The following is a 12662-nucleotide window of genomic DNA, read 5'->3' on the forward strand; positions in this document are numbered from 1 at the left end:
GACCCCTATACATAGCGGGGTGCTTGCACTCTCTCTGGATCCGCGGCCGGCCATATGCATGACCCCTCTTCTGTGGGCGGTGTACGCACTCTCACTGGATTCGCTGCCGGCCATGGGCATGCCTCCTTCGGTGGCATACACACTTTCTCACCGACTGCTCGCATTCTCCCTGGATGCGATGCTGGACATGTGCATGACCCCCCCCCCCCCCCCCCCCTTCCTTTTCTGGGCGGCATACTACACTCTCACCAGATACGTTGCTGGCCTTGAGCATGGCCTCTAACATGGGTGGAACGCTTGCGCTTCCATTGGATACGGTGCTGGCCTTGTGCGTGACCACCCCTCATTCCATGGGTGGAATTTTGCACGCTCACAAGATTCAAGGCTGTCCTTGTATGTGCTGTACTGGACTTGCACATGTTCCCCTTCATTGGCGGAGTAGTTACACTCTCACGAAATTTCGGGTTGGGTGAATTGTTGCACACTCACTTAATGCTAAGATAGCCCTGTGCATGCCCCCCTTTTTCACTAGGTGGACCTCCTGCGTTCCTGCTGGATACTGTGTGGCCATGTGCATGGCGCCTTTCTGGGCGAAGTATGGTATGCCCTACTTCTCTGACGTAGGTACGGCCTTGGGCATCACCCCCTTTTTGGGGCAGGCCTTTGCATTCTTGCCCACTGCAGTTTGCCAGGTACATTTCCCCCCTTTTTCGGGGCGGTCAGTTTGCGTTCCATCGCATACCATACTAGTCTTGTGCATAACTCCTTTCAGTTTGCACTCCCGTAGATACTGTGGCACTCTGTGGCTGGCCCTCTTCGCTGAGTGATATATTTTTGCAGTGAGCGGACGTTCTTGTGCGTTGTTTCCTTCTCGTCCCGTAGGTGGGTTGGCCTTCTCACTGCTTACGGGGCTACTCGTACGTATGCCTCCTTTCCTCCTGCGACATACTTTTTCTCTTGGGATACGATGATTGCCGCAAGCCTTGCACTATTCTCTAAGGAGATCATTCTGTCCATCTGTGTAAGCCTAAGGTGTTGTCCAATAAACAACAAATGAATACCTTATATTTAAGTAGACGGGCTCTACTGTTCGCTACTGCACAGAGCTGGGTGGTACTCATTCATTTCGTTGGCCCATTTGTCCTTCCGCGGCATTGTTTCCCTGTGCTAGTGGTCACATGGTCGAGAGCGCTGTCTGCAGCGCCCTTCGCATTTTATGTTGGCTCTGGCGGGACTACGGTCCCCTCGCCTAATACCATTTCCTCCTCTTCGGGTGCAGTGTGGTATGATTCTTTCCGGATTGGCGCCCTCGGTGCTTCAGTCTGATCTGCTACCAGGTTCGGGCCGCTATTCTTGGGAAGGTCACCCAACTTCTCTTGGGTGCTCGCTTATACAGGTCTGGGGGACCTCCACCTTGGGTTCTTCAGGGTATTCGCCTTCTGCGAGGCGGTGAACCGGGCGTCTCTGTGTAGCGGTGTTCTGCTTTTGAGCTGTCCTATGGCCTCTCTGTTGCCCACTCCCCCTTTCGGTTGGAGGGTGTTATACCGGCCTCTGTCTCGCCTGCCTTTTCTCGCCGGCTCTGTTTGGCTCCCACTCGGTACAGATCATTCCGATGTGGCGTCTGTTCCGGCCACGCTTCAGAGGCTGTTCCTTCACTGCCCTTCCCTCTGGGGAAAGCATGGTTGTTCATGTGGATGGTTCTGGTGTTCCTTTTGAGTCTCCCTTGTCCACACTGGCTGTACTAGCTGTGTGCCTAGTTACCGGGTCTACCGTTTTCTGTCCTCCCGCTGGGTGCAGATTGCGTTTTTTCCATTTTAGGCAATGTTTCTGCTTTGGATTCACCTTCTCGGTAACTTGGGAGGACTACCATTTGGTCAGGATTGTCTTTTAAATCTCCCACACCGGAACTGTAGTCCGTCTTCCTGTGGTGGCTACATTGGCTTCGGCTTTAGCCTGTCTTGTCCTGGCGGTTGCTGGGCGGACCCTTCGGTTCCTGTCCGTTTGTCCTTCTGCTTCCCCACTCTGGGGGGATACGGGACAACCTTGCTCGGGGGCCGACGGGACCAGTTCTACCGACTGTTCTACCCGTGTTACGGGTCTGCGCCTGATCATTGGGTTTTCACCCGCTTGCCCAGGCAACTCTAGTGGGCTCGCTAGTGTTCGCTTCTAGCCGAGTTTTTCGTCCAGGATCTGTGGTAGGACTTAGGGTTTTACCTGGGGTTCTGTGGGAAGCTGGGCGTTCCCCCACTCTGCCTTTCTCCATGGTTCTGTCTTTCTCCAGTCCGGCCTGGACCTGGGGCTGGGACTCTGTTGCTTGAAGTATCAAGTGTCATTCCTGTCCTTCCTCTTTCAGCGTTCCCAGGCCCTCTGGGCCTGTCAGGAACTTCTTCCATGGAGCGGCTCTTGGGTTCCTTTGTACTGTCCTCCGGTACCGTCCTGGGAACTACATACTAGGCTCTTGGCGCTCCAATTTTTCCTTGGAGCCGTTACAGAAGTTCCCTCTACTAACAGTTGGTTTTCTGTAGCCATCGTGTCTCTGATGGGTGCCTGAGTGGCGGCCCTTCTTGTTCCGAGCCTTCTGTCTTCCCCCAGGACAGGGCTGTTCTCCATTCCGTCTCTTCCTTCCTTCTGAAGATGGTGTTTGTCTTTCATTTCATTGAGGCAGTCGTCCTCCCCTTCCCACCCCAGGGAACGTTGGAGATCTCCGACTCTTGTCGACATTCGGTCTCTTGTGTTTCCAGGAGGTCCGTGCAAAGGGTTGACGGCCTCCAGGGTGGCTTTCCTCCGCTTTCTCAGAGTGGCTCTTGTTGTGGTTGCCGCACCAAGGGCAGGGTTCTGCTTTTGGTGTCACCATTCATTTGGCCAGAGTTGTCGGTTTTTTCCTGGGCCGGAGGCATTAGGCTTCGGCCATGCATTTGTGCAAGGCGGTCACTGGTCTTCCTTGCACACCTTACCGAGTTCTACAGGGTGCATACTCGGGCTTCGGCGTATGCTGTTTCGGGCCGCCTGGTCTGCAGGCGGCGGGTTTTTTGATGCCTTCGGGTGCTTCGCCTTGGTGCTGTGGTCCCTTCCCCTTTGGACTGCTTTTGAACGTCCCAAGGTCTTCTGTGTCCCCCAAGGAAACTGGGCGAGAAAACGAGATTTTTGTATAACTTACCAGTAAAATCTCTTTCTCGCTCTTTCCTTGGGGGACACAGCACCCACCCATTCTTTGTTCTTCTCTGACTGTTTCCGAGTTTGTTTACCCTTTGGGTAGTTGGCTTGTTGGTTCCAATTTTTGGACTTTGCCTTTTCTCACTACTTGGACACGCAACTGGCAGTCTCTCTCTCCAGGCTGAGGGTATAGCTGTGGAGGAGGGGCTTAACAGTCTTCACTTAGTGTCACGCCTCCTAGGGAGATGAGCTATACCCAAGGTCTTCTGTGTCCCCCAAGGAAAGAGCGAGAAAGAGATTTTACTGGTAAGTTATACAAAAATCTCGTTTTATCGCAATAAATATTGTTATTGTGATACATTACTTAATATCGTTTGGGTTTGTGATCTGAAAGAGTGCCTCCACTCTGTAGTGCTTCCATGGACTTACACTCTGTATCTTCCAGATGGCAGACCCAAGTGAATGGGTCTGCATCCATAATATGGTGCCCATATATTGTGACCCACTGTTTGCGGGCTGTAATACGTGCACAGCCGATACACATTTTTGTGCTTGAGTCCTAAGGCAGAGTTCACATCTGTCTTAAGCCTTCCATTCTTCTGATCTGTCAGAAGAACAGCAAAAAAACAGATCCGTTATTTTGAGTAACGGTTATGCGCCGTTTTTGTCAGTTCCATCATAAAAGTTATTTTGCATGTAGGATTTTTTTTTTTTTTTTTTCCTCTCCAGTTAAAAATAACTGATAACTTTAAAGGCTCTGCTGCTGTCTTGGTTCCTGGTGCCACAGGATACCTTCAGAGGTCTTGTGAACTCCATGCCTTGACAGGTGACCTACACAATATTGGATAGTAGTTCATTGTGCTGGATGATCTGTGTATATCTCTTGATAGCTAGAAATGCTTTACTTTCAATTCTCTTGGCTGCAGCGCATTCTGGAGTTGCCTTCTCAGTGGAAGAGGTTGAAGCTGGACTAAAGGGTTTGAAAGTTGAGCAGGAGGGAAAGATAGCAACCCCTTTTATGGCTGAACAACTGGAAGGCGCTATAACGGCTATGGCTGGACCCAGGAGGTCACAGAAAGATGGGGAAATGTCTGCTTTTAACAAACTTGTGAGCAGTATGAAGGCAAGTGGAACGCTACCTACCCAACCCAAAGTCAATGTAAGTACTATTTTATAGGGCAGGTGATGCTTTCCAGGAGATTGCCACTTCACCCTTTTACCTCATGCGCCTCCATCAGTGCTTGACTGCTTGCTACTTGGTATGCATGGAATAACGCATTGACCCATCACCTGTATCCTCAGTAGAAAACTACCTCTTCAGCCATGTTGTTCTCCATTTCAGTTTCCTTTGGTACAGTGTTCATTTGATAGGGTTGTTTTGGCATATTGTACGTGGTGCAATAGGTGTTTCTTTGGGATCCAACCAAATAAGATTTGACATTTGAGTTTCTGAAATTTGCCCCCATTTTCTTTTAATCGATCTGTGACATATCATGCCTGGTTATTTGTGTTCACTTGATAAGAAATTCTCACTTGGGGTGTAGGTACTCGCACACGTGGATCTTTACTTTGACATCTATTCTAATCGCTTGTTTGATCTCTGTAGAGAAATCTAGATGGTCATTTGATGTCGTCCTCTGATGTTACAGGCCCTTCTCCCTTGCAACGGAACATTCTGCAGGTACAGAGAGTCTTTGTAATGAGTTTGGATGCCAGCAATGTGCCTTTGTCAAAATGTAACTATGCAATGATTTAATGTCTTGCATAGGAGCTTCTAGGGCCTCCTATTTCTGATCCGTCCTCCAACATTATGGGACCTCTAGACCCCACAACATCACTTCTTAGGCAACGGACACCATCTCCTCAAATGCCACCGGTTTTTCCAACACGTGCCTCATCTGCAGATTATCTTCGAGCTAGAATACCTTCTCCGTTAGGTATATTTCCTTCTGCTAGTCATTGTGCAACAGAACTGATACTCATTGGCCCGTTTGCCCTTTATTTTAAACTTATTCTGTCTTAAAATGTTTATTGGTGTTTTCTTGGTAATCTATTCATTAGCGGCATCAATGGTTCCAAAATCTTAGCATGATTCGCCCGACACCTTTTTCTGATCACCCTTTTATTTTCCGCTGTTGCTCTTTGGATACTCCGTATTTTAATTGTCTAATATATAAATGGATGTTTCACATTTACAACTTGTCTGTACAGGGTTTTCATCAAGCCATCAGCATCTTCTCGGAGAGCAATTTTCCACTGGAGTGCCGAAGGCGGACAGCCCGATCATGGCACAAGTAGAGTATTACATTTCATTCTCTTCCCTTTCTGGTGCCTGTAGATTATTTTACATGGCCAGAAAAAAAAAATCATACTTTTTTTTTTTTTTTTTTTTTTTTTTTTTTTTTTATTTATTTTCTTCATTTTGTCTTAACTTTAGTTAAAGGGAACCTGTCACCTCCAAAAACGCATATAAAACTGCCAGCATTACCTCATAGTAGCCCCCAGTCTGTTAATCATATATGTTTGATCCGGTAGTCTAATGCTCCATAGATTCAAAAAAACAATGTTTTAAGCGCCATCTTGCCAGTCAGCTTGAAGTTAAGGGGGCAGTGGCTTCCTTGCATCAAGTCAAGGTAAGCACTCCCCCTAACGTCCCTTTTTTTGTTGTTAGATTAACAGCTGGCAGTGCGGCTGGGATCGCTCATGTCTCGCATGCGCAAGACTTATGCGATACCGGCTGCACTGCAGGCTGTCAATCTAACAAAAAGGGGGACTGTTAGGGGGCGCGCTTACCTTGACTTGATGCAAGGAAGCCACTGCCCCCTTAACTTCAAGATGGCGCTTAAAACATAGTTTTTTTGAATCTATGGAACATCAGACTACCGGATCAAACATATATGATTAACAGACTGGGGGCTACTATGAGGTAATGCTGGCGGTTTTATATGCGTTTTTGAGGTGACAGGTTCCCTTTTAAATGCCTGACTTCATTCTGTAGTGTCTCTGAACTGTCCCTCTTGGCACATGTTTTATTTTCTAGATTTCATTTTTTTTTTTTTTGCATAAATCTTACTACCTTTTGACTTTTAAAACTTTGTAATTTATGGTATTGGGGCAAAGCCTGCAAGCACTGTACATTTTTAGCAGCCTCTGTGCCCCCAAAAATTATACCTAGAGAGCAACTGTTAATTATATATGATGAGGACTGGTGAGGAGAGGGGGAAACTGCACCCTTATTTCTGTCCCTCATTGTGTGAAACTTGTGCTTTGGGCTGGTATCACTGCCTCCTGCTCTGAGAGAAGTGTGAGGCCCATTTACTAAGAATGGAGAGATATTTATTTAAAGAAGGCTTAAAGGGTTTTTCTAAGATCATTCATATATATATATATATATATATATATATATATATATATATATATATATATATTATAATTTTTATGGTGACCTTTTCTCTGATCTTTTGGATTCCCCACCGATCAGCTGATTGAGAAGGCAGCAGCGTTTGCAGTAGTGCCGCAGCCTTTTCTCAACTTTTCCTAGGCCAGTGATCACCCGTTCGATCACATGGCCTAGGAAACCACAGCAACTGTACGGTGCAGTGCTTGGTAAGACTCCGAAGGTAGCGTAGCTCACAGGAGCACTGGTGCCTTCTCAAAGCAGCTGATCAGGAGTTGAACCCCTACCGATCAGATACTATTTGTATAGGGTGAATTGAATATTTTTGTCCACTCCTTTTTGTTCTTCCTGGAGATGTGCCGCAGCTAGCGCTTTCAACTACAGGGCCTCATTGGAGAATAGAGGGACACTTGGATATGCTGTAACAGTCATTGCCATCTAGACCAGGATTTCTCATCTCCCCTTGAACGTGAACCTGAATGTTGCTTTTCACAGTTGGGACGCAGAGCTTTAAATGTTGACTTGTAATATGTGCAAATGTTAATTTCTTGATTTTTGTTCTTTTGCTTTTAAAAGGTTAGCCCACTGGACATGCAGCAAGCTGTATTGGAAGGCTTGGTATCCCATGATCTTGCTTTCCCAGCTGCAGGTTACTACCAACCTATCTATGGTAAAATGCACATGGACAAAGGCAGGGATGGGTTTTGTAACAGGTCAGTGTAGAAACGGCTCCAAATGTTAACTATTAACGCTGTGAAGCAATAGCATTACCTGACAGGCCTGTTTTTTACTTTTCTTTGCTTAGACCACAGCAGAGGATGAATAAGTCTCCAGTTAACATGCGCATGTCACCAGGCCCAGCTGCCCCTGTCACCAGCATGGTAAGCCATGTAGAATATTAAAGGACATGTCTAATCAGAAAATGACCTATTGTTTAAACCATGTTTTTGACTTTATTTTTATTGAACAATAAATCAAGTAACACGGCTTGATTTCTTGCAACTGCTGCGGCGATCCCATTCATTTCTTTGGGATCAGTGGTACTCATTGATCCTGTCAGTGACAGGTGTAGCCCTAGCCTTACTCGGCTGGTTTTGTAACTCCCATAGACCTGGAAGGAGGATGCTGGAAGTTGTAAGTTTCAGAACTGGAGGTTGCTGATCCCTTCCACTGTGCAAGTGTTGACGGGTGATCTCACATCTATCTTAAAGGCATGGCTTTGTTGGCCAAGAATAGTTTTTCAGTAGCGCTCTGGTATGGTGTGGCCAATGTCGGTGGCATAGCTAGAAAGGACTGGGCCCCACAGCAAATCTTTGAATGCCCCCCCCTCAGCAACTTCTTTGTACACTCACACTCTGTCTCAGACAAGGCCCAGCAGCCGCTCCATTCAGTGTCTCTATATGTAATGTCATTTTATAATAATGTTGAGGGGCCCTGACCATAAAATCTTATACCACTTTCACACGAGTGTGACTGATTAGGTCCGGATGCGTTCAGTGACACTCACACCATTTTGCAAGCAAGTTCAGTCAGTTTTGTCTGCTAATGTGTTCAGTTTTTTCCATGCAAGTGCAATGCGTTTTAATACTATTTTTTTTTATTTTTTACGGGCGTGATAAAACTGAAGGTTTACAAACATCTTGGCAACCATCAGTGAAAAACGCACTTGCTTCCGGATGCAATGTGTTTTTCACTGAAGCCCCATTCACTTCTATGGGGCCAGGGCTGCTTGAAAAAACGCAGAATATAGAACATGCTGCATTTTTCACGCAACACAGGACTGATACACTGAGATGCTGTATACAGACCCATTGAAATGAATAGGTTAGGATTCAATGCAGGGGCTATGCGTTCACGTCACGTATCGCACCCACATGGAAAACGCTCTTGTGTAAAAGGGGCCTTAGTCCTCCTCCTGGATGGGCCCCAAAACAACGGCTATAGTTACGCCTCTGGCCAATGTTCCTCTGGCAGAAGACTGATCTCATGTCTGGCCAGGACTGTTCTGGAAACCACTAAGGCTCCATTCACACGGATCCTCATTTTGCGGACCACACATCGCAGGCTAATAGAATATGCCTATTCTTGTCTGCAATTGTGGACAAGAATAGGACGTGTTCTATTTTATTTTTTTGGGGAACGGAATTGCGGACCCAGAAGTGACCTCCACAGAGCTCCGTTCCCATAAAATGTGACCACCACAACACACCGCCCCCTTAACAGTGACCTCTACAGCACTCCGCTCCCTTAAAGGGGTTCTGCAGTTTGTTTAAACTGATCTATCCTCTGGATATTTATATTTTTCTCTCCATAGCTTTCTCCATCATTCACACCTACCTCAGTCATCCGTAAAATGTATGAAAGCAAGGAGAAAAACAAAGATGAGACCCGTTCTGTAAAGCAGATTGCCCAAGGTAAAGAAGGAAGGCAGTTCCAGGAAGGTAATAGTTTTCATGCTGTATACTTGAGAAATGTGAAAACTTGGTGAAAGTGAAGGAAGGAATGTTGTCTTATTATATTGTCTGGTGGCAGATGGAGTCTTATCTGGTCATGTATCTGACAATGCTGTCCAAGGCACCTCTCCGGTTCTGGGAGCCAGGTTTCCAACCTCTCAACGCTCTGGATGTTCTCCACCATTAACCAACCAGAGCCGCTACACCAAAGATCAAGAATACCGGCCTAAATCGTCTGGAAGGCTAACTCCAACTATGGCTTCTCCCGTTCCCAGAGCTTCCTTTTTACGCCCTCTCCACCAGGTACCTCTTGTGCCAGTTCAGCCATCCCACCCGTTGCATCCCGGTTTGGTACAAAAGATGTTGGCACAGGGCGTACCTCCACAACATCTTTCTCTTCTACAACCAGGTCAGTGTATTGTGCCTTAAGGTTTAGTAATATTTGCAGAGGGCAGCCATTATTGACACTTACTGCAATGAAGCCACTCTTCTTGGGGTGCTTATAATGTGTCAAGATTAGCAGTTGTACAGTCTACTACGGGAGCATCGCTGTCAGTTGTCATGTGGTGGGTGAGCTGGATTTCGAGCATTCCTTTAATTTTGTAGATTGAACAGAAGTTTTAGTGGGGCCGCTGGAAGTAAGGCCTGGGCTTCATAGAGATTTTTTTTTTTTTTTTACTTTTTTTTTTTGACCGTGCGCAGACTGTATAGCAGCCCTTGATATTTAGCAAGAGTTCTACAAAAATCCTTACTGTGTTCTTTACCTTTACTCACTAGGACTCTTGCCTCCTGGTATTGACCTGTCAGCTCTACATGCCCCTTCACCATCTGTCCTTGGTCAGCCGTTCTACCCGCTCGCACAGCCTGGGCATCCGCTCCTTAATCAGCGACCAACAAATCCCCTCCAGCTTGCAATGATGCAACAGTCTGTACAGCGATCAGGTAGGCTGTAGTACAGGGATGGCCAACCTGCGGCTCTCCAGCTGTTGTAAAACTACAAATCCCACCATGACTTGCTATAGGGTGAAGCTGTAGGCAGTCTGGGCATGCTGGGAATTGTAGTTTTTCAACAGCTGGGGAGCCTCAGGTTGGCCATCGCTGCTGTAGTAGATCTTGGGAATGTTCAAGGCTAATTGTACACTGGTTACTCCTGGCTTTAACCCCTTGAGGACCGGGTAATTTTTCACCTTGTGTCCTACTGTTGGAACCCACTGTGATCCCTAAAACACAGTGGTGTTTTAGATGCTGGTCTTATGGTGGATCCTGTGCGCTATAGATAGCAGTAATTGTTTTCTGTCTGTGATAGTGAGATGACTGCTGAAAAGTATCTGCGTAGGTGAAGTGGCACCTGTTATTAGGCTTAATGGCCAGAGTGAAAACTGCAGGATTTTAGGTTTTGTTTTAAACCTATAAATGTGACATGGAAAATAAGGCGGCTTTCACACTGGCGTTTTTGCCTGGTCTGGCAGGGATCAGCAAACACGCTTTTATGTTAGATAATACAACCGGCTGCATCCGTTATGAATGGATCCCTTTGTATGGTCTTTAAAATGGCCATTACGGATCCGTCATGAACACCAGCACCATTGACATAGTGAGCCATACCGGATCTGTTTTGCTCCACATACCATGCCGGACAGAAAACCGCTGCTTGCAGCTTTTTTTCTGTCTGTTCTCAGAACACAACCAAACTCAACAGAATGCATTATGGTGCGTTCTGTTCAGTTTCGTCCCCATTGAGAATGGGGACAAAACAGAAGTGTTTTTCTCCGGTATTGAGATCCTCTAAAAAGTTGCTTTAAATACGCATTCCCTTTTTAAACTGTAACTTTTGGAAAATCCCTCAGATTGTAGATCATGCTGATACCTCCATTTGTGTATTGTACAGATTGATTCCAATTATGCCAAATTTAATCAAAACTGAAATTTTGTTTTCTTCAGGGTCTGGCAATTTTTCTGGTGTACATGCTCTTTCACAAGGTATGCAGAGTCGTCCTAATCTGCATATGATGGATCAACGTCCTCAAAGGAGCTCCTCCCCAGTTGGCCTGGCCAAGTGGTTTGGATCTGATGTCTTGCAGCAGCCGCTCCCTTCTATGCCTGCTAAAGTGATCAGTGTGGATGAACTTGAATACAGACAATGAAGTAGAACTGAATTGGTGGTTCATGGTCTACAGTTTGATCCATTCTGGGCAGAAGATGGTCTGTGTCTTAATCCGGAGGCCTACCTAATCAACTTTGCATAGTGGTTTGCTTCCCCCTCCTATCTGCTCAATATTCATGCAGACTTGTCTGATCAAGGAGGTTTCATCTCATTTGCCCATTGAGCTTCTTTTTTTTTTTTTTTTTCTGGGAAGGGGCACTTTAATTATTATTTTTTTTTTCTTTCAACTTGGCAGTCTGCTGAGGGATTATGGAGATCTCTGGCAAGAGGAACTTTGTGTACAGACTTGTATAAAGGTTTTTGTTTGTGTATATACTCAAATTTAGAATAGTTTTTGTTTGACTAGCTGTACAGATGAGAAAGCGAAGTCTGTTTTGCCACTTACAGAGCCTGAGCTCTCCCTTTAATTTGTACATGTCTTTTCTTTCAATTAAATCTGCATAATGCAAATGGGGTGTCTGGGCAAGTTTACTTCTCTGTTCTTTTTGGAAGTATTTATTTTTTGATAGAGGTCTGCTTTGAAGACTGGACTTTTTTTTTAACATTTATAGATTTTTATTTTTTATTTTTTTTTCTAATGGGTTCTGTATTTTTCAACCATTTTTACAGTGCAACTTGCATATTTTTATATATAGTAGGCTGCTCTTTTCTATTGAAAAAAGTGAGGTTGTCGAAATGCTCAAGCTCCTTTCTCTGTACTCCGCAACTTTTTCTTACATTTTTGTTTAAAGAGGACCTTTCATGTGTTTTTGATAAATACCTTTTTTCTTGCGGGGTACCCCCAGTAGATGCTGCCACTCTGCCTGTGTGTTTTTTTTTTTTTTTTTTTTTTTTTTAAATATCGATCCACCGCTCTAGTTTTTCCGCTCAGTATGTTCAGTCCTTTCTCCCTGGCTGTGACGCTCTCCGCTGTAGACGCCCATTGAGAAATCCTGGCGTCTCCTCCTCCCTGTACCGATGCTCAGTATTAACATAATTACAGAGGGGCACAGCTGGGCGTAGGAGTGATTTGAAGAAAAACAGGCATGGTGGCAGCATCAGGTATTTATCTCAACAAAAAAAAATTTAAAAAAATCATATTTTTTTTTTTTTTTTTAATCCATTATTTCCCTTCTAACCTCCACAACTGCACTTACGATATGATTGACCCTCCTCCCACCAGGTAGGGACAGGAAGCAAATAAATAAGATCCTTCTCCTACTCCACCTCAGTGTTTACCTGTCCCTTCCAGGTGGGTTGCTAGAGGTTACCGAAACCTAAAACCCGCGAGTGTGTAATGTGTCCTCTAAAAGGCTTTGCTAGTGCACTTCTATTATTGTTAAAGATGTTTTGCTTTCTATTAGCGTAAAAAGGCACGTTTTCCCAGTGTATAAAACATTCATTCTATGATGAAGTGGGAATAGGAGGTTAGAACTATCAGGTGTAGGCTGACCTTTTGAGGAAGATGAGGAGCTTTGTGTCGTACCCTAAAGTTGGTTTCCCTAGCCAAGTTGTC

General features: G+C 45.5%; 1 protein-coding gene across 8 annotated transcripts in view; it reads left to right on the top strand.

The window, feature by feature from the left end:
* The window catches only part of EIF4ENIF1 (eukaryotic translation initiation factor 4E nuclear import factor 1), a 43607-nt gene extending 31986 nt beyond the window's left edge, over nt 1-11621 (top strand). For 6 of the 8 annotated variants that reach the window (XM_040416451.1, XM_040416450.1, XM_040416457.1 and 3 more), the window contains 10 exons: nt 4080-4312; nt 4760-4834; nt 4922-5090; nt 5365-5447; nt 7127-7263; nt 7356-7431; nt 8865-8991; nt 9083-9412; nt 9781-9945; nt 10945-11621. In XM_040416451.1, coding sequence (XP_040272385.1) covers nt 4080-4312; nt 4760-4834; nt 4922-5090; nt 5365-5447; nt 7127-7263; nt 7356-7431; nt 8865-8991; nt 9083-9412; nt 9781-9945; nt 10945-11147 — 1598 coding nt within the window. In that variant the 3' untranslated portion in view covers nt 11148-11621. The remainder of the gene's footprint in view (nt 1-4079; nt 4313-4759; nt 4835-4921; nt 5091-5364; nt 5448-7126; nt 7264-7355; nt 7432-8864; nt 8992-9082; nt 9413-9780; nt 9946-10944) is intronic. The other 2 variants (XM_040416455.1, XM_040416456.1) reach the window with 2 other exon arrangements.
* Nucleotides 11622-12662: the final 1041 nt, after the last annotated feature.

The sequence above is a fragment of the Bufo bufo genome, chromosome 2 (assembly GCF_905171765.1).
Source record: "Bufo bufo chromosome 2, aBufBuf1.1, whole genome shotgun sequence".
NCBI classification, from domain to species: Eukaryota; Metazoa; Chordata; class Amphibia; order Anura; family Bufonidae; genus Bufo; species Bufo bufo.